General features: G+C 43.5%; 1 protein-coding gene across 2 annotated transcripts in view; it reads right to left on the bottom strand.

Moving 5' to 3' along the window:
- Window positions 1-11619: 11619 nt before the first annotated feature.
- Window positions 11620-24431, bottom strand: part of ZSWIM6 (zinc finger SWIM-type containing 6) — a 93082-nt gene continuing 80270 nt past the window's right edge. For both annotated transcript variants that reach the window (XM_053408116.1, XM_053408117.1), the window contains 5 exons: window positions 23702-23837; window positions 20124-20281; window positions 18152-18315; window positions 15195-15276; window positions 11620-12504 (listed from right to left, as the gene is read on the bottom strand). In XM_053408116.1, the coding sequence (XP_053264091.1) occupies window positions 11642-12504; window positions 15195-15276; window positions 18152-18315; window positions 20124-20281; window positions 23702-23837 (1403 nt within the window). In that variant the 3' untranslated portion in view covers window positions 11620-11641. The remainder of the gene's footprint in view (window positions 12505-15194; window positions 15277-18151; window positions 18316-20123; window positions 20282-23701; window positions 23838-24431) is intronic.

Here is a 24431-nt window from a genome sequence, read left to right as displayed (position 1 = left end):
AAGCACTGCTGAATGTCTGGGTTAAATATAAGGACTTGCTGGAAAATAAGACTCCAAGATGGTTATCACCAATGGAAGCTAAGGCAGTTAAAAAGCTAAATATGGAGTCGAAATGGCCAAGATATTGGGAAATCTTGGAAAAGGAAGGGGACAAACTGAGATTGCAGAGTTTTGAAAAATTAAAAGGGAAGGTGAGAGATTGGTTACATTATCACCAAATAAATGAAGTGTTTAAACTAGACAGAAAAATAGGCTTCCAGGTGGAAAAATCAAAATTAGAGACTGAACTGTTAGAATCCAGTACTAAGAATTTGTCAAAAATGTATGATCTGCTGCTGAAATGGAATACACAAGATGAAATGGTAAAATCAAGTATGATTAAATGGGCTCAGGACATTGGTCATAACATCATGTTTGCTGATTGGGAAAAGTTGTGGACCACCGGGTTGAAGTTTACGGCGTGTAACGCCTTAAGAGAAAATATAATGAAAATGATTTATAGGTGGTACATAACCCCAGTCAAGCTTGCAAAGATCTATCACTTGCCTGATAATAAATGTTGGAAATGTAAAGAAAAGGAAGGTACATTCTTTCACCTCTGGTGGACGTGCCCGAAGATTAAGGCATTCTGGGAAATGATTTATAACGAACTGAAAAAGGTATTTAAATATACTTTCCCCAAGAAACCAGAGGCCTTTCTCTTGGGTATTGTCGGCCAGGGGGTGTTAAAGACAGATACAACTTTTTTTATGTATGCTACAACAGCAGCTAGAATACTTATTGCAAAGTACTGGAAGACACAGGATCTACCCACACTGGAAGAATGGCAGATGAAGGTGATGGACTATATGAGCTTGGCAGAGATGACGAGCAGAATCCGAGACCAGGGAAGAGAAGCGGCGGAAGAAGAATGGAAAAAGTTCAAGGACTATTTAAAGAAATATTATAAAATTGGAGACAGTTAGAATGATGTTGGATTAAAACAAATGGTTACTATTAGTAATGGTTATGACAAAGAGAATAAGGGTGATTAGCATAAATTTATAATAAAATAAGGCAAGATTTCGCTGAATAACTGTAAGAATTTGGAATACAGAAACGGGAAGTAAGAGGAGGTCGAGGAAGTAAGGTTTAGAAATTGGGCTATGAAATGGTACTTGCTTTATGTTTTATTATTGTTGAATGTTTGTTCATGTATGTTTTGTTTCTGTTATATAAAAAATTGTTCAATAAAAATATTATAAAAAAAAAAAGGAAAGCATGTCGGAGGTCTCGCAAGGCCTCAGTTGCTTTCTGAGGCCTTCCAAGACCTCAGAACCTGACTTCTGGTGGCTCCGGAAGTCAGGTTCCAAGGTCTCAGAAGGCCTCAGAAAGCATCTCTGAGGCATCTTTGAGATGCTGTCTGAGGCCTTGCAAGACCTCGGAAGTTGCGTGAGGGCCCTGCCCAAAATTTTGTGAGTGCTCCGGCACTGAGCCCCCCATACATGGCGCCCCTGTCTCCCCTCTCTTCTTCCCCGACCTTACTGTATACAACATTAATGTCTCATATCAAATGTAACTGATCCATAGAAAAGACTTTACAACCTGAAAGAAGAGACAATGCACATACTTTTGTAAACCAAGAAAATCTTTAATATCTTTATTTTTTTTTAAGTTGGCGTAGAAGGTTACAGGTTAACCACCTAGAGTGAGAGAAGCGCCTGTCCAGGAAGCATTGCCATGACTTTGAATCAGCTTTGTGTGCCTTCAGTGACATCACCATGTAAGCAAATTGTCCTGGCGATATGACACTTTTACTGGAATGAGAAAACGCAATTTAGAGAAACAGCCAACGCGCCGCCCCTCCCCCCCACACACTTTTGCTGAAATTTAGACAAGCGACCTTCCTGTTTATTTCCTTTCCCCCCAGAAGTTGCTTTTCATATTCCATGTTCTATAGTTGTTATGCAAAACACAATATGTAAAGCAACTTCTGGGGGCAGGAGGGTGGGGAGGAAATAAAAAGCAAGTGTGCTTGTCTAAATTCCAGAAAATGCTTTACATGTTGTTGCTTTCAGACATTTATTAGAATGCATGGCTGCAACATAAATATTTCATCTCCCTCTGACTAGATATCAGTCGCATTGCTATAGAATAGAACGAAACACTAAAAGCACAAATATTGCAAACACCTTTAAAAGGTTTCTGTTTTCTAGGTGAGGTTTCTGTTTGACAGCCAAACAATTCATACAACCAAAGCTTGGGTTCTTTAAATGTGTTCTGCAAGAGCAGACTGCCTTTGTAAGCAGCTTTGATTGTTATATAGAAAAGTAGGGTGGAAATTCCACCAAACAGAGAGAGAGAGAGAGCAAGGAAAACAGCCTTACCACTCTGTGGCCCCTTCTGCATTAAGTGGGAGATAGCATTCACACATCATTATGCATGAGTGCTGGTTATTGCATGAAGGGGTTAAGACTACAGAGCTGTGTTCCTAGACTCGATTAGGTCACACCCCCTCACCTCCAGTGAGGGAGGAAGTGAAGCTGTTTCTCTTCCTTTCCTCATTCTCTTTGCTCCAGGTAATCAACCAGGAAGGACATGTCTGAGCTTGCTCCAGCTTGAAGCTAACTTTCTGTATTTTGTACCCAAGAGTATTCTACATGTATTCTACCTGTTGCGTGGAACAAGGCATGAATCAGACCTTTGGATTTTGTAAGTAAATCATTTTAAAGTTACTTAACAGCATTCATTATCGGGGGGGGGGGGGCAAGCACTATAAGCAGACTAAACAGGATGTGAAAAGGGGTCTCACAACCTACATTCCCATGCTATGCTGCTGCTTAACTTTGTGACTGGTTTAAACTTTGATGGGGGCTCTCTCCTACTGGAGAGATGCATTATCTATTTTTGCTGCTGCATCACACTATTGACTCATGTTAAGCTTGTGGTCTACTAAGAACCCTTGATCCTTTTTACTTGTATTACTGACAAGCCAGGTGTTCTCCATCCAGTATTTGTGCAGCTGGTTCTTCCTGCCTAAGTGTAGAACCTCCCATTTGTCCCTATTCAAATTCATTTTGTTGGTTTGGGCCCAGTTCTCCAGTCTGTTAAGGTCATCTGTCTTCTGCAACATTAGCTGCTGTTGTTTAGTCGTTTAGTCGTGTCCGACTCTTCGTGACCCCATGGACCAGAGCATGCCAGGCACTCCTGTCTTCCACTGCCTCCCGCAGTTTGGTCAAACTCATGTTCGTAGCTTCGAGAACACTGTCCAACCATCTCGTCCTCTGTCGTCCCCTTCTCTTTGTTCCCTCAATCTTTCCCAACATCAGGGTCTTTTCCAGGGAGTCTTCTCTTCTCATGAGGTGGCCAACATATTGGAGCCTCAGCTTCACCCCTCCCATTTTGGTGGCTCCTGCAAATCTCGTGAGCATCCCTTCAGTTCCTTCGTCCAAGTCATTTATAAAGACATGGAACAACAACAAGCCCAAGACAGAACCCTGTGGTATCCCACGTGTCACTTTCTCCCCAGGATGAAGAGGAACCATTTGTGAGCACTCTTTGGGTTTGGTGAGGCAGCAGTTTTGGGTGGAGGAGTGACATGGGGGAGGTGGGATTTAACATTTTTCCTATTGGTCATTTCACCAGTCAGTATCCCATTCCCAAGTTGCTTTCCCTCTCACCTGCATAGGGGGAAATTACCTGGGGGACATTTTGAGTGGGAAAATGGTTGGCTGGTGAAGGGTTAAGCACTATCATCTTGTGCCATCAGCAAGCCTCCCCTGAGGCTCCTTTTTATTAAAAACAAATTAACAATTGGGGATAATGTCTAGTTTGCCCCTTAGAAAGAATGGCAAGGCTCATTTATGTAGGTAGGCTTTTAGCGTCTGTGCAGTAATTATAAATTGATGCCTGTAATTGTTCTTGCTGCTCGGTGGATTATGCTGCTTATTTGTTTGTTTTAAATAATTTAATATTTTAAATTATGCCTGTAATTTTCCAAGAACCACCGGACAGTGGGATATAAAGGTAACTTTACTTTGAGTGGAAACAGAGACATCTCTATCTGAGAATGTCCAAATGTCTGAAATACAGTATTATGAGCTGGGCTGTATGTGTGGAGGGAGGGAGGGAGGGAGGGAGAAAAGGAAGTGCTTTGCAAAAGCTATCCAAAATCTGCACACTGTATAAATTCTGCAAATCAAGTGAATGTTAATATTTTTCTTACTTTGCATACAGTAATTTATTCTGATTTTTCAGTCATTAGTGTAACAAAGTGAGACATGCAGTACTGAAGTCCCATTGTCAATTTTACTCAGTCCTCCTTTATGAGATTTCATCAGGTATTAGCCATACACTTTCCCTGAGAATAAATAGGTTGGGGGTTTTTTAAGTACCCTCTTTTGAGATTCTCAAGGAGATGAATTCTGTGCCCAATATCACATTCAGTAGATTTCTGCACCCCTGAAGAAATATGCTGATAAGCGTAATTGTTGCTTACCAGCAACAAAGTTCCTGTTGATTTCTCTTACTGAGTGCCCTACAGTTACCAAGCATGTGCTGAGAAGCATACCCAAATCTGCAATCCTCGATGACGCAGCCTGATCATCTTCCCAAACTTCCCTTTTTACGATGGCTGCTTGCAAAGCGTAACGGATGTTGAGCAACTATTGCTGTGCCATTGCCAGTAACTAATAAGCGTTCTCACAGGATGGAGGTAGCTGACAGAAGAGCAAATGTGCTGACAAATTAAGAAATCCAAATTCTTAGCCGATGGCAACAAAATCAACGTTCCCTTGGCTCAGGCAGGAGATGCGCAAACGGTCGCTCTGATGCAGGAGCATGGTTTAATATAATTCAAATATGCAATGGGAGAGGGCAGAAGCTGATGGAATTCAGGGATGTCTGACAGCATCTTAACACTATCAGATCAGCTGTGATGGGAAGGCATGTGAGCGGACTGTGCAGATCAGGAGCGGATACGCGAAAATCCAACCTTTTGAGTGTGCTTGACACAAAACTGCATTATACAAATTGGAGAACATGGTCAACCTGTGGCCAGCCAGATGCATGTGGGAAACTGACAAGGAGGACCCAAGCGCTCTCCCTACCTGTGGCTTCCACAAACATTACTGCCTCTAGCCATGGAGGTCTATCATAGTCATAAAGGCCATTGACAGCCTGAGTGATTTATTTTGTTACCCTTGTCTCTCTTCTTCCTCTTCACTCCCTTGTTCCTTCCCTTCGTCATCACCTTCCTTTTGCCAAAATGTACATTTAAGCTCCCCAGATCAGGAAACTTCTCACTTTTGCAACCCTACAAAGAACTGGTGATGGCGCACACAAAAAACCAACAACCCATAATGCTCAGAATACACAGTCCTAACACAAAGAAAAAGGGACGTGGGTGATGCTGTGGGTTAAACCACAGAGCCTAGGACTTGCCGATCAGAAGATCAGCAGTTCGAATTCCCGCGATGGGGTGAGCTCCCGTTCCTCGGTCCCTGCTCCTGCCAACCAACCTAGCAGTTCAAAAGCACGTCAAAGTGCAAGTAGATAAATAGGTACCACTCCGGCGGGAAGGTAAACAGCGTTTCCGCGTGCTGCTCTGGTTCGCCAGAAGCGGCTTAGTCATGCTGGCCACATGACCCATAAGCTGTACGCCGGCTCCCTCAGCCAATAAAGCGAGATGAGCGCCGAAACCCCAGAGTCAGCCACGACTGGACCTAATGGTCAGGGGTCTCTTTACCTTTACCTTTAACACAGAGAAAACACAGGCAGGGAGGCAGTGATCAAAGGGAAAGGAACAGAGGAAACCTGATGGAATTATATTATATACTATTTGCAAACATAATGCTTCCTGGGGGAAAATAATAAATTAAATATCAACCTTGTATCTGCACACTTACAAATATTTTTCCTTTCCTATGTAGGAAAATAAAGAAGGGAGGAAGGAAAGGAGGGAGTTCAAAAATAGAATTGGTATTAAAAACTACCCATTACAAAACAACTTTTCAAACTACATCTGGCTGACTCTAGAAAACAGAGGTGCCCCCTCTGAAATAATAGTCAAGGAAATTCCTGAGGATGCTGTGAGTTGTAGTTCAAAACAGCTTGAGGATACCCAGCTGGCAAAGGCTGGTTTACATATTGTGGCCTCTCCCAAAGACTTACGAGAATTGTGCTTCTACAAAAGGGGTAATAATCCTTTGTCAGAAAACAGTAGCCCCAAGTAACGATTATATGAAGGAGATGCCTTTTCTTATAGCTATATCTCACTTTTTTCCAACATGAAAACCAAGGTGTTGCACATAGTCTGCATCCAACTAAATTATACCCACTGAAACTCATGAACCCAAGTCAGTCTTGGGTCTACTCTGAGTAGGATTTACGTTGCATAAATGTGTTTTCCAGGGGGTCACCTGGCTTTACTTCAGCAAGACAGAAGTCTCATGTGCCTTCAGATCCAGAATAGCTGGACTTAGAGGTACAGGAAGGGTTACCTCAGTATCTAATGCTATGCAGAAGTAGTTGGAAGTTTTCAGCACATCTTCTATATTGGCAAACTTCAAACTAGAGATCAGCCTTCTCCAACTTGGTGCCCTTCAGATGCTATGAAATGACTCCTATTATCCCTAACCTTGCTGTCTGGGACCGATGGGAATTGTACAACAGTTTCTAGAGGGCCCAGGTGGAGAAGACTACCATAGATCATAGAATTGTAGAGTTGGAAGGGAACCCAAGGGAACAAGCGTTTATGTAACTAAAGACTGCACACAAACCACCCATCTAAAGCACACTTCAACAGCCTCCTGCCCTGAATCCTGAGAGCCATAGTTGACTTCTGACAGAGCTAAAATTCCCAGCACCCTTACAAACTGCAGTTCCCAGGATTCTTTTTTTGGAAAAGGAGGAAACACGCTTTAAATGGATGGTGCATACACAGCCTAAGTCAGACAACAGGATCCTGGCAAGGAGGAAAAGGTGGGACATCATGAAAATATTTCGCCAGATGATGAGCAAAGCTGCAAAGTCCCATTTACCAGTTTAATTGGAACCAGGAGGAAGAGCCTTCCCTGGGCTGGTGACAAAGTGGCAATACTTTGGACCGGTGGCCAAGTTACACATTTCTGAACACAGGGCAGCCTGTGGTGGCGTTACAGCTGCATGAGCTAGGCCTGACAGGCCAGCTCTGAAGTCAGAGATATTTATGGATCAGAGTCTCTTTGGTGATGCAAAGTATAAAATGTTGTCGTATCAACAAGGGTGGGGATGACAGAGCATCAGTGTGGAACAGAAGGGCTCTGGCAGCCATTCCACAGAAACAAGTTCCTGTCTAGCAGAGTTCCTTTTTTCTTGCTGCAGCTGTTGAAATACCAAGCAGAGAAATCTCCTGGGCTATTGAAGCACTCCCCTGTCCCAGCTTCTAAAGACGAGACATGCTTTCCTCCAAGCTGCTTTCCTCCAGTCAAGACGCGTTGTCATCAGGAGATCAGTGGGAGACATTTGGCATTGCAACCTGCTCAAAACATTGGCTGGCAAGAAAGAAATCTATGGATTTTTATTACGGTGATCCGCTCCTTCCACTCCATGGACAAAGGTATTCAGATCATAGAATCGGAAGGCAACACAAGTCATCTAGTCTAACCCCTTGCAATGTAAGAATCTTTTGCCCAGCATGGGGCTTGAACCCACAATCCTGAGATTAAGAGTCTCATGCTCTGCCAGCTGAGCTATCCCACATCAATAAACTTTGCTGAATCTTTTGTGTCCTTTGAGCTATGAGGAGATTCCTCTTGACAGCTGTGGTAGGCAAGCCCTGGTAGGATTTGTTGCCTGCAAAACCTCGGGAAAATTAAATTCCAAACGATGACTGAGGTTTGGAATGGGCTGAAGTATTCTCTCCTGTGTAAATGAAACCCATTCCGTCTCATGCATGCAGACAGGAAAGACAGACAGATGCACATACAGGCACTGCATAGACAGAGCCTATTAAGGAAAGCCAATTGTTTCACATAATGTTTCACTAAGATGTCATCAAAATATGAATGAGGCTTGTGCATTGTCACACTTACTTTAAGCTTCTAGCGCTTTAAGAGGAGACATTCCATTGTTCAAAAACCTCTCTGGTTTAGTGCAATCCACAGCACACTTAATAGGAAGAAAGCCCCTTGATGCAGTAGACCTCACTGCCTAGAATTGCTTCGTTAGCATTCTTCTGCCATGTTTACCTTTATTAATTCTGCAGTTTAACATGAAAACATATGCATAAAGCAGGGAGGAAAAGCACTTGCAGAGCAGGGATGAGGAATCCCTAGCCCTCCAGTTGTTGCAGGACTACAACTGTGATCTTAGTAGCCCTGCTGGCTGGGGCTGGTGGGAGTAGGAATTCATCATCGGACTTTCCAGAATATGAATCTTGAGTTTGCCATGTGGTTTTCACAAGGGAGACAGTAAAACCCCAAACATAAACAACTTGTCACCTGGAACAGCTTCTCTGTGGGCTGATTTACACTGCAGTCTTCACCTTCAGAAGCACCCAGGGAACGTAACTAGGCTGCATTAATGCAGAGGCCTTATTTGTAATAATAATAATAATAAAGTGACAAAACATCGAGCATTAAAAACTTCCCTATACAGGGCTGCCATAAGGTGCTTATTTCCTTGACATCTGATGGGAGGGCATTATACAGGACAGGCGCCACCACAGAGAAGGCCCTCTGCCTGGTTCCCTGTAACCTCACTTCTCGCAGTGAGGGAACTGCCAGAAGGCCCTCGGCGCTGGAGCTCAGTGTCTGGGCTGAACAAGCCAAAAGCCAACACCTCGGAAGTAGGGGCTGCTGCTGAGTTAATGGATGGGCAGGTCTCACATGGAGATGACATTTATGAGAGCTTTTGCCTCCACGCTGGGTTTCTACACATGCCCACTATAAACTGAGCACTTCTGGACTGAACTGGACGTGGGTGGCACTGTGGGTTAAACCACAGAGCCTTGGACTTGCCGATCAGAAGGTCAGCCATTTGAATCCCCGCAACAGGGTGAGCTCCCGTTGCTCGGTTCCTGCTCCTGCCAACCTAGCAGTTCGAAAGCACAAAGTGCAAGTAGATAAATAGGTACCGCTCTGGCGGGAAGGTAAACGGCGTTTCCATGTGCTGCTCTGGTTCGCCAGAAGCTGCTTAGTCATGCTGGCCACATGACCCAGAAGCTGTACACCGGCTCCCTCGGCCAATAAAGCAAGATGAGCGCCGCAACCCCAGAGTCGGCCACGACTGGACCTAATGATCAGGGGTCCCTTTACCTTTAATATTGTTAGCATCTCTCTTGCCTCTTGGTCCAGGGGCAGCCATGAGTATTTAAACTCAGTGCAAAATTGACTAGAGGAACTTGGGTTGTTTCCCAGTAACCAAGGAAGGCTTCATCCCAGTCATAAGCAAGTTTCAGCACCAACGGGTGTTTTTACTTCCCTCTCAAGCAACAGATATCAAAAAGGAGTCCAAAATCAGCTTTCAAAAAACTAATTTTAATCAAAACAAAAAAAAATTGTTGATCATTAACAAGTTTATAAAACAGTGATTTAGTTACATAAATAAATTGATATCAGTGTATCAAATCTTAATTACTTTCAACTTCATGAGCATGTTTACATGGGGTGATGAAATACAACCTTTTACCCCTAGTATAATAAATAAAATGGAGAGCATGAAACAAATTCCCCCCCTCTAAACAAACAAACAAAATCTACAAACATACTTCTAGCATGTTCTCTAACAAAGGGAACAAGAGACACGGGACAACTTTTGCACCAAAATGTTAAAAAAAAAATGCTTTAAAAAGCACAAGGGTACAGAACCATCAGCTAAAATAAAGGACACTATACTGTAACCAAAGTTGGTAATAACAGTAATAATAATATAATGAACAGTTTGGTAGTTAGATCTCCAGTTTGGTTATTTTAAAGCATTAAGACAAGGCAAGATAGAAGGCTGCTTTCTTTTGAAGTAATTCTAGAAGAAATAAAAAATATTTTTTGAAAAAACAAACGAACAGTCATACCTACACAACTTTCTGTCCTGCACAAAGTCAAATACCTATGCAGAATATATTTATATATATATATATAATATATATGTTATTTGTGCACAAAGGTTAGCTTATTATTAGCTCACTGCAAAGGTGTAATGTATTATGTCAATTGTTTTGGAAAACATTGTAGGTAGCCACAGGCAAACTTCTACCTCACAGTTGCCACTTGTGAACTAACCACAGTGGGTATGAACCACATGGGAAACTGGCCATTTGCAGCGTCCGGCCGCGTAGCAAGGGAATTTTTAGGGCACAACTCTTTTTTCCCTGTTGTGATTGGATCAAGACCAGCAGTTTCTTAAAAATGTCACCTTACCAATGGCCAGGTGCTACACGTGGCCAGGACGTCACACAGGTTTTGTGCACACCTTGATAAGTTTACAAGTAGCGGCAACGTAGGGGCAAAGTTATCTGTAGCCATCCTCTGTGTGAAAAAGGGATATTTAAGTTTTCTAGGCTAGGAGGCACAAACCCCAAATCTGGCATACTGTATGTATTCTTAATGCTAAGGCTTGCTGCTCTGGCTGTGTTCCCTCTTGACTAGAGTACCTGTTACAAGCACGCAAGTGTGGATACATACATATGTATATATGCATACACTCGCCTGTATAAATATATATATATGTATAAAATTCTCCCCAATTTCCATCCAACAATTCAGTCCAAAAAGGTGGCTCTGCATAGATGCCCAGCATATTCAGTTCATCACCTGAGCCAGCCCTGAAGCTGGGCGCACTTTCGTCTTTTCCAATACGTTTCCTTGTTTGTTTAAAAACCAAGCTACTGCAGCTTCAAGTATTTTGCATTATAGGTTTTTTTTTCTTTTTTCTTTATAAATTAGTTAATGTTATATTTTATTCTCAATATTCCGACATATAGTATAATATATATATATATACAGTACAATAAATGCTCTCATTCTTTTTAATTTTATTTTCCAGATAAATCCCTGAGAATGTATGTTGACAGTCGCTAAGTTTCCACATGCACAAGCATCGTGTGTCATGCTTCTGGATGAACAAGCACTGCAAAGCCACGTGGGTCAGCCTTTGAAACTATTTAGTTATTTGTGTGGTTGGGTTGGTTGGTTCATTTAAATAAGCTGAAATGTCAGGATGAGTTACAAAGGAGTAAAGCTGGAGCCATTCGAGGTACTTATCACAGGATGGAGGTGTTTGTTTGGTTTTGTATTTTTTTTTAAAGCCATTGCAATATATTTCTCTTTTTTTTGTTTTGAGGCTGTGAACATATACAGAAAGAACAGGAGAGCTCTGTGGGCTTTTGCCACTTGACAACATATACTCAGTGTAAACCAAACTTTTTATTTTTTTTAAGCCTCTCAATCTCTCATACGAAAACAGAAAAGGAAAGGGGAAGAGAGAGGAAAAAAACGACACACAAACTTTCACAACATGACAATTTAGTTTTGCAAACTCAGTATATAACTATACACATATAATACCGGTGTGGCTCTGTTTTAAGTTAAAAAGGATACAAAGGCAGGCTCAAGTAAAAACATACCACCCTCCCAATGCTCCCCCCCCAACCCACCCCACCCCCCATTCACACACATTTTTATTGTCAACCAAACCGTTCGCGAACCAACATCATCAGTTTCTTTTTGCCTTTGTAAATTTGTTTCAGGTTGTCAATGAACTGTGTAAACTGAATGTGTCCGTCGTGAGCCATTAAGAAGGTCTCTCGGGCCTTGCTCAGGAACTCTATGAACTCACTGTAATGCCGGGGACTGATGTGCGTGAGCCGGGAATGCGTGGTGTTAATGTACGCTCCGATGGTGGCATCCAGGAGTTGCCTTAGTGGCGCTTTGTCCAATGACATCAGCTTGCCCGAGTTCCTCCTTCCGTGGAGCCCCACCATTCCGGGAGTGGTCAAAGTACACCGACGCAAGATGTCCGACAGTACTGTTGCACATTTGACACTTTTGACCACCAGAGGTATGATCGCAGCCAGCTCGTTCTTCCCGAGGGAGTGGCTAAGTGCGCAGGCCCACAAAACGTCGTTAATGGCAGGGTGCGTGTCCTGATTGTAACTCAGGTTGAGATGCGTCATGGCCAACGTGGCCAGCTTGTAGGCCCGCATAGGATAGCCGCGATGCTCCATGTACCGCGCTATAGTGAAGAGCTGCGTGTAACTCATGCCGGTTGCAGCAGCGTCGAGGACAATTTGGTAAGCCGTCTCAAAAGCTATGTGATCCTTCTCGCACAAGGTCAGCGCAGAGAGGGCGCAGTTCTGAGGGTCCTTCATGGCACACTGAAGAGCAAGCGTCCTAGCACTGCTGGCAAGCTTCTCTTGCTGGTGGCAGTCCAGATGCAGGCGGACGATAGTGCTGTTGGACATCACCGTGGTGGCAACAATACTAGTCGCTTCGGTCGGAGTGAAAAGTGTAAACCAGCTTTGCATGATGCTATCCAGTGCATAAACACCTGTGAGGCACAGAAGGAAACGTTTGTCACCAAATATGGCGGACCCGAATACATATCTAGAAAGAACAAACCTGTGACCTGGGAGGGGGGGTCCTTGTCTGTAACACTCGGTAGAAAACCCCACCAATGTCTGTGTGTTGGTGGACTGAGCATTCCTAATAAAATGGAAGAACAGACCCAACCTATCACAGCCTATGAGCAACTTTGGTTCTTATTACAGTGGTACCTCAAGGTTAAGAACTTAATTCGTTCCGGAGGTCCGTTCTTAACCTGAAACTGTTCTTAACCTGAAGCACCACTTTAGCTAATGGGGCCTCCTGCTGCCTCCATGCCACTGGAACACGATTTCTGTTCTCATCCTGAAGCAAAGTTCTATACCCGAGGTACTATTTCTGGGTTAGCGGAGTCTGTAACTTGAAGCGTCTGTAACCTGAGATACCACTGTACTTTAGCCTGCACAACTCATTTGGAAGCAGGGGTGCCAACTTGAATAAAAAATGGGGAGGGCAGGTACGCCCCACTCCACATAATTGATCACATGATGTGGTGCATGCACGCCATTTGAATGGCAATGCCCATCAACTTTGGGGGGGCTGAAGACCCCTTGGCCCCTATCTTTGGAAGCGATGAAAACTAGATTGAGAATCCCAATGATACGGCTCCAATAAAGATTAGCATACCAAGACAACACACTGCTGTGCCGTTTATGTGAACAAACTGGTCCCCCCCCCAAGCTTGAGTGTGTGTGGCCCATTCCCAAAATGTCCCAACGCTCAGTGTATTTCCCTCCTAAAGAACTAACACCCCCTTCCATGGAAAAAAAGGAAGAAGTCAAAACTGAACTGGATATAACCCCAGCAGGAAAATAGAAATCTCTGTCTTTAAAGGCAACATCTTCATCTAGAGTCACTACCAGCCTTCCGATCTGAAATGTGCAGGTTTCTTTAGTACCCTTTTGTTGCTCTTGCGAGGGCGAACAATGACTGATGGGCTTCATAAATTGAAGCTTATAGGCAGCTTGAGTGCCTCATTATTACTCAAAGTAATTTGCACACATCTGTGCACTCATCTAACCACACCCAGAGGTCCTTATTTTGCTCAGTTGGGCCCTGCTGTACTATAATGCATGCATACACATAACCCCTCCTTACCCAACACTAGGCACTGAGGCCATCCACTCAATGCCAGATCTTCATTTACATAAACAAACATGTCCCTCATTTACAAACTTCCTAGAGTCTCAGAGGTGATCTTTGCTTGACATTACAGCTTCCTTATGGAAGCTATACATATATATGCTAATGTACAGCGGAATAAAAAAGCAATTTGCTTGCCAATAGTTAACTGAGCAAAACACACTTGCCCTCTAATATCTAGAACTCAATCTAGGTTTCAATTAACTTGGCCAAGACAAACATGCTATTAAAAAAGAGAAAGAGAGAGGATGCAAATTTGCTGATAGCATTGCTTGATAGGAGAGCAAAGAATAGTAAACTCAACAGACACAGGGAAAATGCAATCCTGACCACTAAGTGTTGCAGTGATGTAAAAAATCTGCTTGGGGAACAGCACCCATCTTCATAAAACCAGAAACAGAATACAGATTGGGTTTTCCTTTCCAGTTTCTCAGAAAGTAATGGCACTCTACACTCCTGCACAAGTCTGTTGGTGGCCAAATTCGAAAGCTGCAAACCATAAAGCAGCCATGAGTAAAAGATAAAACTAGGAATACAGCCAAAGGTTTGGGCAAATCAGTTTATGATTTTAGAAGACACACTGAAAGGAGAGAGAAAAAGAGAGGCATGCGTGATCGATGTGGCATTTAAGAGAACATGCAGCTCTCAAAAAGTTATTTAATTTGAATACCTTTGTAGAGAACTTTACTGTTCTTGTGAATGCACAACCATTGGAACACTACTGGCATTTCATAATTTGCTCTAAATTTGGGAGAATATGAGGGGAATGCCTTTCTCCTGCCTCCTTGACACAATTCATATAAGGGAACACTTTTCAGCTTCTATCCTTATATAAATTCCTGCAAAGGAGGTTCCCAATCTTTTATTTGGGGACATAGCAAGTAAGGTTAAGCTACTTCCTTCAGGTGGCTGCATTCCTCTGTCTGTTTGGGATCTCCTGCATGGAGCTCAGGCTCTCTTGCTGAGGACAGTTTAAGTTTTGTACTCTGAGTTCATGTCAGTGTGGCATTACGGCACAGAGACAGGTAAATAAAAAACAAAACAAAATACAAGATACATATTTGATGTAGAAGTACCCAGGTTCTTCTTGGAAGAGCAGCATATAGAGACCATCTTGGCTGTGAGTCCTAGAAGACCTGCTCCCTGCCTTGCATACCTTGTGACATCTAGTCTGGGAGGGCGGGGCCCGGACTGACTCCAGCTACAAAAGGTGAGGGTGCTGAACAGGTTCCTGGGTTGGGGTATTGTCGTGGTTGTGGTTGTTGTTATTGATTTTTTTTGTATCTTATGATTTATGTGGAAATAGTTCAATTTGGTTGTGCATTTCTTAATGTTTTATATATTGTTTTGTTATGTTTGTAATTATGTGGGTTGTTTGAGCATGGTTTTAACTTTGGAAAGGCAGCATACAAATAAAATGCTTGATTGACTGATTACACCATTTCACAGTGCTAGTTAAATCAGAATTCATCAGAGACCAATGGCACCACTTACCTACTTCTGTTGCACATGTTACCAACCACCTCACCATCTCCCGCCGCCTCCAATTCAAGGTTGACAAAGTCATGCGCATCACCTGTTCACAAAAAAGATGGGCATTTTAGAGAGACTAAAACTGTAGCATAGAGTTGTCACAATGCAAGAAAAATGAGAATACGCATTGCTTAGAAATTAGTCAAAAGGGGCACTTTGGAGTCTCTCCATCAGCTCTGCCACAAGAAAGAGAAGCATTTCTTACACATCTTAAGTGTTTGAGAAAGAGGAAAACCTTACATCCAGAAAGCAGCTTCTCTGGGCTACAGGCTCCCTGACTTCCCCAGGCTAACCCACTTGTAATCTAATAATGTGGAAATTCTGGATTTCCCCCAGAAACTCGAACTGCTATGATGCCAAAGGTAAGTAAGGAACAGGGAGGATTCCCAGTCTTCCTCTCCATATCCCCAAGCTGAACTAGGGTGAGCAGATCCTTGGACATTTTGGAACAAATTTCCTGGTAATTTGCTTTTCTCCCAGTGTGCCGGGAGATCCAAACTATTCTGGAGATATGCAAGCAAGTTACGCATCTAAAGATAAATATCATAACCTTAAATAGCAGTAGATCTTACCTTTTTCAATATTGCAGACTGCTGCTCTAGTTTGCCTATTCTTTGCAATCCACCATTTTATGGTTACTGAGTGGAAGGCTTCCAAAGAACTGAATACTCTCTGTGTTCCAATGCAGCTGGACTACGTACTCTAACATAATTGTTTCCTGGATTGTCAGCTGAGATAGTAGCATCCACACAAATTGAGCAAAATCTACCTACTACCTAGTAATATTTAATATACTCCCTCACTCTATGGTTTTGCATTCAGTGCAGCTGCACCATGAGCAGAGCATTAAGTGGTATTTTGCCACCATTTCTTTGGAAGAGTTAGGCAGCATTTTGGTCTATTTTATGTGTGCCTCACACAGTGTAGACTACAGTTCAAGAATCACTGCATTAGAGCACTGACGTAACAAAGGCAAGGTGTCCATTAGGCCTGGACGATATATCTCCCAGGACCAGTATGTGGGGGCAGACTGCGATGACAGCGTCACTCAGCGGCATATCGCTGGTGAAACCGTCACCGCTCGAGTCCCTCTGCCTCCATCATCCTGCACGCTGAGGGAGAAATAAACTAGCTGGGAGCTGGAGGCAGTGGAACTCAAGCGGCGGCACCTTCACCAGCTATATAAGGTAAAGGTAAAGGGATCCCTGACCATTAGGTCCAGTCGTGGCCAACTCTGGGGTTGCGGCGCTCATCTCACTTTACTGGCCGAGGGAGCCGGCGTACAGCTTCCGGGTCATGTGGCCAGCATGACTAAGCTGCTTCTGGCGAACCAGAGCAGCGCATGGAAACACTGCTTACCTTCCCGCCAGAGCAGTACCTATTTATCTGCTTGCACTTTGTGCTTTTGAACTGCTAGGTTGGCAGGAGCAGGGACCAAGCAACGGGAGCTCACCCTGTCGCAGGCATTTGAACTGCCGACCTTCTGATCGGTCCTAGGCTCTGTGGTTTAACCCACAGCGCCACCCGCGTCCCTTTTCACCAGCTATATACTACTGGTGAAACAGCCATTGCACTCTGCCTTGGCAGAGGGAGAATCAAGCTGAATCAGTGAGGTGCCTATACAGCTTGTTCCCTCCTCTGCTTCTTTAAACTGCTTGGCTGAGGAGCATGCAGCTGTCCTTGCCTCAGCCAAGCAGTTTTACGGAGCCAGCGGTGGGATGGGGGCTCTGTTTAAGTGAACGCAAGTAGGAGTGAGATTGGGGCTGCTCAGCTGGGGAGCATGAAGCTTCCACTTCCCGCCTGGCTGCCTTCTCTGGGAGGGTATGTGGAGCCCACCCTCCTGGTGGAAGGCAGCCAGGCGGTGTAGGGGCTCTTTGATGCTGCTGGCGGCCCCTCTCTGCAAGGCGTGGAAAAGGTGGGCTTTGCACCCTGCACCTGTTGGATTTCGTCCGGGAGGGTGGGCTGTGTCCTTCTTCCTGGGGTGAACAAGCCCCCCACCAGAGGAAAGAGACAGCGCACCTGCACGGGCGAAGGTGAAGGCAGTCCAATTCACAAAGCCTGACGGGTTCTGTGTGCTTGGCTACTGTTGCTTGGCCCATCTGCAGGAAGCGGGGGGCAAGCAGGCAAGGTTGCTCACCTCCCCCCCACACACACCAGCAAAGGCAGAAGGAGCTTGGTCAAGGAGCCCCAAGTCCTTACGGCTCCAGCACAGGGGAATCAGGGCTGGCAGCTCTCCCACCCCCAGCAGAGCCTGGTCAAGGGGCCTCAGGACTCACGCAACTGGGTGCAGGAGCCTTTTCGCCCGTCTGAGCAGCAGGCTGGGGCCAGCTGTATTGGCCATAGCCCATGAGGCGCTGGGGTGAAACTGCCTCAACTCCCACAATGAGAGCTGTGGCAGCTTCACACAGCATCTCGCTGGCTGGGGCCAACACAGTTTTTTTCTACAACGTGCTATATTGCCAAACCGCAGTGTGTGGCTGGCGATACACCATGATGCTGAAAACCAGCCATAGTGTCCATACTTCTGAGGGTTGAGGGTTTCAGATGTCTAGTTCTAGGACTGGATCGGAGCACATTTCAAAAGCAGCCACACAATTTATACATGCTGTGTCTGTCAGCCTGTGTGCTTCTTTAATACCAAGAATACAAGGTAAATCTACTGATACGTCATACAACTTGTAACAGCAGGGCACCTTTTTTTTTAAAGCCAGCTAAGTGAAAAAGTAATGAAGATTTTCCATTTAATTCCCTTTGCCATGCCATCTGGTATAGCAATAGAACAAGAAGAGCTCACTGACCATGGATGAGTAGCAAAAGTTCGTTATAAACTGGTTGTGCCAAGAAGACATGTTCAAAATTGATCCAAGGTTTTATAGTATCTTACTGAAGCATTAAAACAGCATTAAGAAGAAAAATACCTGAAGACCCAGCTCCAGAGAGACTTTCAAAAGAGTGATATCTGGCAGACTGTCCATAAGCGTTGCTATTTTAAATGCATCCTGGGCAAGCTTGAAGATGTGCGATGAGGAGTGAATGTTTTTCTGGATAGATTCTAACACTGTTTCAAGCCTTCGGACATCACCTGCAAGGTCAGCCAAAAATATATATGCATGAACACAAGCAGTGACAGAAATATTGCAATGTGCCATCGCACAGACAGTGTCATCAATATGCATCTGATGTGGTTATCTCCATACCATCTGAAGCAGATGCAAGTTGTGATGGTGCTGAACCAGTGCCCAGAGGTGGGCAATAGACTAGATGAGAGCCTACTAACTGGAGCTAAATCCTTAGGAAATGGAGTTGCGGTTGGTAGACACTACTCATGTCCAAGAAACTTCCATCTGTCCTGCTTTAGGTCAAGCTGCACTCCCCCTGAAGAAGCAGGTGCGTAGTTTGGAGCTGCTCTTCGTTTCATCTGTGTCACTGGAGGCCCATATGGTTTCAGTGACAAGGTGTGTCAATTTGCAGCTCCATCGAGTTCACTGGCATAGTCTGACCACACAGATTTGAAGTCTCTGGCAACTGCTCGTCAACGTGTTCTGTGTAGGGTTATATTTGAAAATGGTCTGGAATTTGCAGCTATGTGCAGAGTGCTGCTACTAGAGCATTGGTTGGTACTTAGCTGTGCAGCAATATAACACCTATTTTGCTGAATCGACATTAGCTGCTTATACGTTACTGGGCTCAGTTGAAAGGTGTTGATGTTAACATGCGAAGCCCTGAATGACTTGGGACCTAGGTACGTTGATGCAAAGTTTCTATCCACAGCAGTCTTCCTATGTTTTGAGACAGCCCAGGGGGTCATTTTTTTAATCCCACCAGCAAATGTTGCTCACTGTGTATGGATAGGGGCAGTGCCTTCTCAGCAGTTATATCTCTGGTGTGGATCTCTCTTCCCTTAGAAGCACAGACAGCTACCTCACTGAACACACTTCTTTACAGAGGCTTAGAGAGGACTCGGTTAAGCCAGCTCTGCTTTTTACTGAGGTACTGTTGCTGTCATTGTTTATTATATTTTATTTGTTTCAAATGCTGCATATTTTTACTGATCTATTATCTATCTACAAACAATGGAAATAAATATTTCAAAGACTTCCTTAGTGAACAGATACTAAACCCAACATTCTAGATCCATGTTCTCCATTTTTATATGAATTCATCTATGTACCAAAATAAATCTGCTGCACACGTGAGCTGGACATGCCACATGGACAAGTGATGTGCTTATGTACATTTTATTTAGTACTGCTTCGGCTACTTAGCCTGGCTCAATGCGGATATATGTGCTACACTTCCTCTTCCGCACTCTTCTGCTTCAGCAGAGCCAAGAGATCAAAAGCTTTTGCTTCCATACACAATTAACTGCATTTGAACCCTAAACTGTTGTTACTTGGTTAGTCTTAACTATATTTAAGGAAACACATCAATTTCGTAAGTCATGGTTTTTGAGACTAGATTGTTTCTCTAAACCTTGGTTAAGATTAACCACACTTTGTCAGAGTTTGAATACAATGATCAACCATGGGTTAGTTAAACAGGGAAGTGGGAGCTTCCAATCTCCCCGCTTCCAACTGCACCAGAGGACGAGAAGGGAAAGGAAACGGGAGCTCATTCATGTAATAAGGGACTGTCCAGCTTTTTGGAAAAACTATTGTGGGCACTACAGACACACTGCAATCAAGTACAACACAACTTATTCTATAGTCTGCCACAGAATGCTTCTTTCAAGTCTAATTTGAGCAGAGAGAAGAAACCCTGGGAGCACCAAGAAAGGCCCATGCAGACATTATGTATACCCATTAGCACCACATTGGTGAACAAGACCAATATAAACTCATGTATATAGTCAACTAAAAATAGATATCTGCTTAATTGCCAGCACTGTACCTTTGGCTGCAGTTAGCATAGTTGATGCCAACTCACACTGCTGAGATTCAATGTGACTTAGAGTGAACCACCGGGGGTACCGATTTGGAACGACTGATGCAATGTGATGTGGACGAGACATATCTCCTGATGGAGCTGTGGATTCCAATACTAGTAATCTGTAAACAGGAAACACACATACGTGGATAATTAAATTATAGTCATGAGAAAAGTTGTGCCTTCTACAGAAATGCTGCAATATGTAGACAACGGTCTGGTTAGTTTCTCATTACAAGATTAAGCCTGCATTGAGCTTCAGGCTCATACGCTGTGCCTCTCCTCCATACACAGCAGGAGGAGGTTGAAAGCTGCTGTCTTTGAAGGGAGTGCAGTTCCTTGTGGCAACTGTTGTTTGCAAAGTTTAAACAAAACCAGTTCCCTTCAGTTCAGCTATCACACAGATCTGTGGGCAGTTCAAAGGCAAAAGCTTTTGATCCCCTCCTCTTGCATGCGAAGGAGGAGAACATGTGAGCTCAAAGCTTGTTATCATAAGGACAAACTGTGGTTTGGTGTTATGTCTCAACAAGGTCATAGGCAAAATGGCCTTGCTTGTCACACTAAACCATAGTTAATGGTTTGCTGTGAATGCAGAAATTGTTCCTGCTTTGCTCCTTCCCTAGTGCAAGCAACAAGCCACAATCCCTGGGCTTAATCATTATATCCAAGCCAGGGATCATAGTTTGTTTCATTCAAACAAGAACAAACCCTAGCTATGGCTTATGGTGTGGTGTAAACTCAGCCTTTGAGGGCAGGGAGGAGCCTGTTTCTCCTAATTAAGAAAACTAGAAATTAAATAAGAATTTCCCTATGCTTTGGACTTAGCATCTGTGTTTCAAAATTAAGTTTCAAAAATGGTGGGGGGGGGACATTTTTTCTCCTGATATGACTTTCCTCACCTTTATGTTTTTAGTGGGAAAATGGGACATTCTAGTAATGGTTTGGTATCTGCCAATTTAGCAGACAGCCATTTAACTATCTGCAAACTAGTGAACATCATTTTAGAAGCTATTCTGGTGATAGCAGTTTCTCTTGCAAAGAAAAAACCTCTGCCTAACATAATGCAAAGAAGTGAATATGAAGCAAACCTACACAAAGTGGTTGGAAAAGGTTACAATAGCTTTAACAAGAAATAGTTGCCCTAAGCTGATAAGTTATTTCTCTTCCTACTACAGACCTATTATTAGAAGGGTCTACACTGTAATTTACTTGAATGAAAATAGCTGGCTTTTTTTTTTCATGAACTCCCTATCACGATGATTCAGAGCAGCCTCAGCCTTTCAAAGGTCAAAGAAGTACTGAAGGACAGTTGGAAAAGGAATGTCAACAAGCAGAATTCTGTGTGAACATGTGCATCTGTGGGATTTTATCTTCAACATCATCATTGGGAATGGCCCTCTGAATCAGGACGGCCCTCTGAAGAATTAGTATGACTACTGCTTCACAGTTAAATGGTGCCCTCCAGCTTCTACAGATGCTGGCATCACTCAGTTTTACGTGGTTCCACGGATTCTACAGCCATTTTCCTGCTTCTACTTGTGCAAGAGGCTCCTCCAGATTTTGCACAAGAAGAAGGCTGTCTTTACATTTCTTTCACCTTTTATTGCATAACTTTATAGCCTGAGGTGCAAAACAGCCCTCCCTTGAGCAGAAGACGCCATTCATGTATGCAAGCACAGCTTTGCAGCCTAGTTTACAAAGCGTCTGGTGGTATTCCTCTCTCTTGATAACAATCATAAGCAGAATAATTTATGTGTAATAGTTTTTAAAACTACAAAACATATCATACAAAATGAAAGCGAAATTATGCAAGTCTTGATTAATTTGCACCATGCGTATACGTTTTCATAATGCTTGCTTCTCTTGGTACAGAATCCAATTCATATGATTTTTAATTTTCAGGTTTTGAAAAAAAATTAGGTTCTTGAAATGCAGAGTACAGTCACACCTTGGTTGTCAAACAGAATCCGTTCCGGAAGTCCATTTGACTTCCAAAAACATTTGACATCAAGGCGCAGCTTCCAATTGGCTGCAGGAGCTTCCTGCACTTAATCGGAAGCCGCGGAAGCCCCGCCGGATGTTCGGCTTCCAAAGGATGTTCGCAAACCGGAACACTCATTTCCGGGTTTGTGGTGTTTGGGAGCCAAAACATTCGAGTCGCAAGGCATTCGGGACTCAAGGTACGACTGTACTCTGCCCCAGGCATGCAATGGACATATTCCAGAGTTGTAGCACACTTTGTTCATATTACAGACTGTGTTACTGTCTCAAGTTGCCTTAGCTCTAATAGAAAATTTCGTGGGTCAAACAAAAGAGTCTCTCTTTAGTACACCAAATGGGTCCCATTTCCACTCTGCTCTTAGTGTGTGTCACAGTTGTATTCCCAAAGGGCTTCCTTTGAGATATATAAACTCACAGCCACCCCAAGGAGTAAGTTCAACACTCCCTTGGGACAGGCCTAACGCCCTAGAACTGAAAGCAAAAAGGAGACTATCAGCTATTTTAATGCTGTGACACACCTCATTTAATTCCAATTTTCTATCCAGGAGTGCCCAAGGATGGCTGGTAATAAAACAGACAAAAGAACTGGACTGACCATGCAGCAGCATAGCTCTAACATGAACATTCTCCTCTCCTTACCCCACCCTCACCAGCTCGGAGAGAACAGGAAGGGTTGCCCATTAAGCAGCCCTGAAGGACAGACTAAACAGATTACAGCCCTGGGATTTACTACCAACAATGATAAACACAACTGAGTACTTCAGAGAGGTTTCCACAGAATGCACAGAGCTGCAAGGAGGAAACTTTGCCATTGTTTTCCAAGTCAGTCGGTGTTTGCAAGACAGCTGCTCATACTTGAAAAGGTGAAGATCTACCAAGGCAATTCGCCCCAGTGCTATTTATTACAACATCAAAAAGCCCAGGACTGAGGCTTTTGGTGTCAAGCACAGCAGATATCTTTTTTTAGAAAGATGAAAATCAGGGTTATCTCTTGAATTTTTACTGCTGGGAATTTCATTTTTGGAGCAGGGGAGAGGATTAAAGCAACTGAACTGCTTGTATCAGAAGGTTAAAAAACAGAAGTTAGAGAACATTTTCAAATTAACTCATGCTATGCAACGTGTGAGTTAATTGGGTGCTAACCAGTGTTCAAACCCACCTGTTCCTTAAATCAGTCTAAGACAAGTGCAGAAACACTTGCATTGAAAGTATAGGCTTCAACAACCGACTACAAACACACAGATAAATCAAACACATTGTGTACATCCTCTATCAGGATTGCTATCCTTAAAAGAGGAAGTTGTTTGCCAGCCTTCTTAAAAGTCAAAGGAGCTTACCTGGTGAGGCCCTTTAGAGATGGGAGTTCCACAACACAGGGTGCCACTACAGAAAAGGCATTGCTCCTTGTCACCATCCTTTTTACCCCCGAAAAGAACAGGTGTGTGGAGCAAGGCCTTCCCTCATGACTTTATGGATGAAGGGAGCTCATACCATTGACCGGGTTTATGCTTCTTTTCTAAATGAGGTTTAAAGACACGTACCGCATTGCTCTCAGTGCAGTTTTGTATGCTAGTTCAGCATCATGAGGTAGGAGAGAGGTGAAAAGATACTTGGCAAATGTGTGCATTGGAACACTCTCTCGATGGATGATTTCACCTAGACCGCTATAGGGTCCAGCTATGAGGGAAGGGATTTGGGGAAGGGGAAAAAAAACAGAAAGTCTTATAAATAGTGCTGTAGTTTGATTGTACATAAAATCGAAAGTGCTAAAAGTTATCTAGAAATATTGTAATAATCCTTGCCAAAAAAAAGCACTCACAGTGAAGAGAAATAAGCTCTCTGGTGAGGGGTCCTCTAAGAAATGTGCAGTACTAAAAGAAAATGGTGGTGATAAATATATCTTATTGAAGCAAATAAGGTGGCCTGGCTATAGCTTTCCTTCTTGGATTCAAAGAGCCCAGAACACTTCATTTGTTCACTTTTCATTCATTGGTATAGAAGCTATTCCATGTTATCTTTAACATTAAGCTGACTTGTTATGAAAATTGCTCCTGCTGTTTAAAGTGGCAAAAATGCAGGGAGTTAGCTGACTAAGAAGCATTTCTGCCATGCACGTCAAGCCAAGGTATCTGAATCACCACCCTCACTACCCTTGGATGTAGTCAAATGATGCAACATAGGTGTCTAAACAGGGAGAGGACAGGAGTGTGCGCATGTGCTCACACACTTGCATGTGGTGGGCGGGTGCACGTAACATCGCAAAAGGTTTCT

Source organism: Podarcis raffonei, chromosome 11 (genome assembly GCF_027172205.1).
Source record: "Podarcis raffonei isolate rPodRaf1 chromosome 11, rPodRaf1.pri, whole genome shotgun sequence".
Taxonomy (NCBI): domain Eukaryota; kingdom Metazoa; phylum Chordata; class Lepidosauria; order Squamata; family Lacertidae; genus Podarcis; species Podarcis raffonei.
This window is presented reverse-complemented; position numbering and strand designations above follow the sequence as displayed.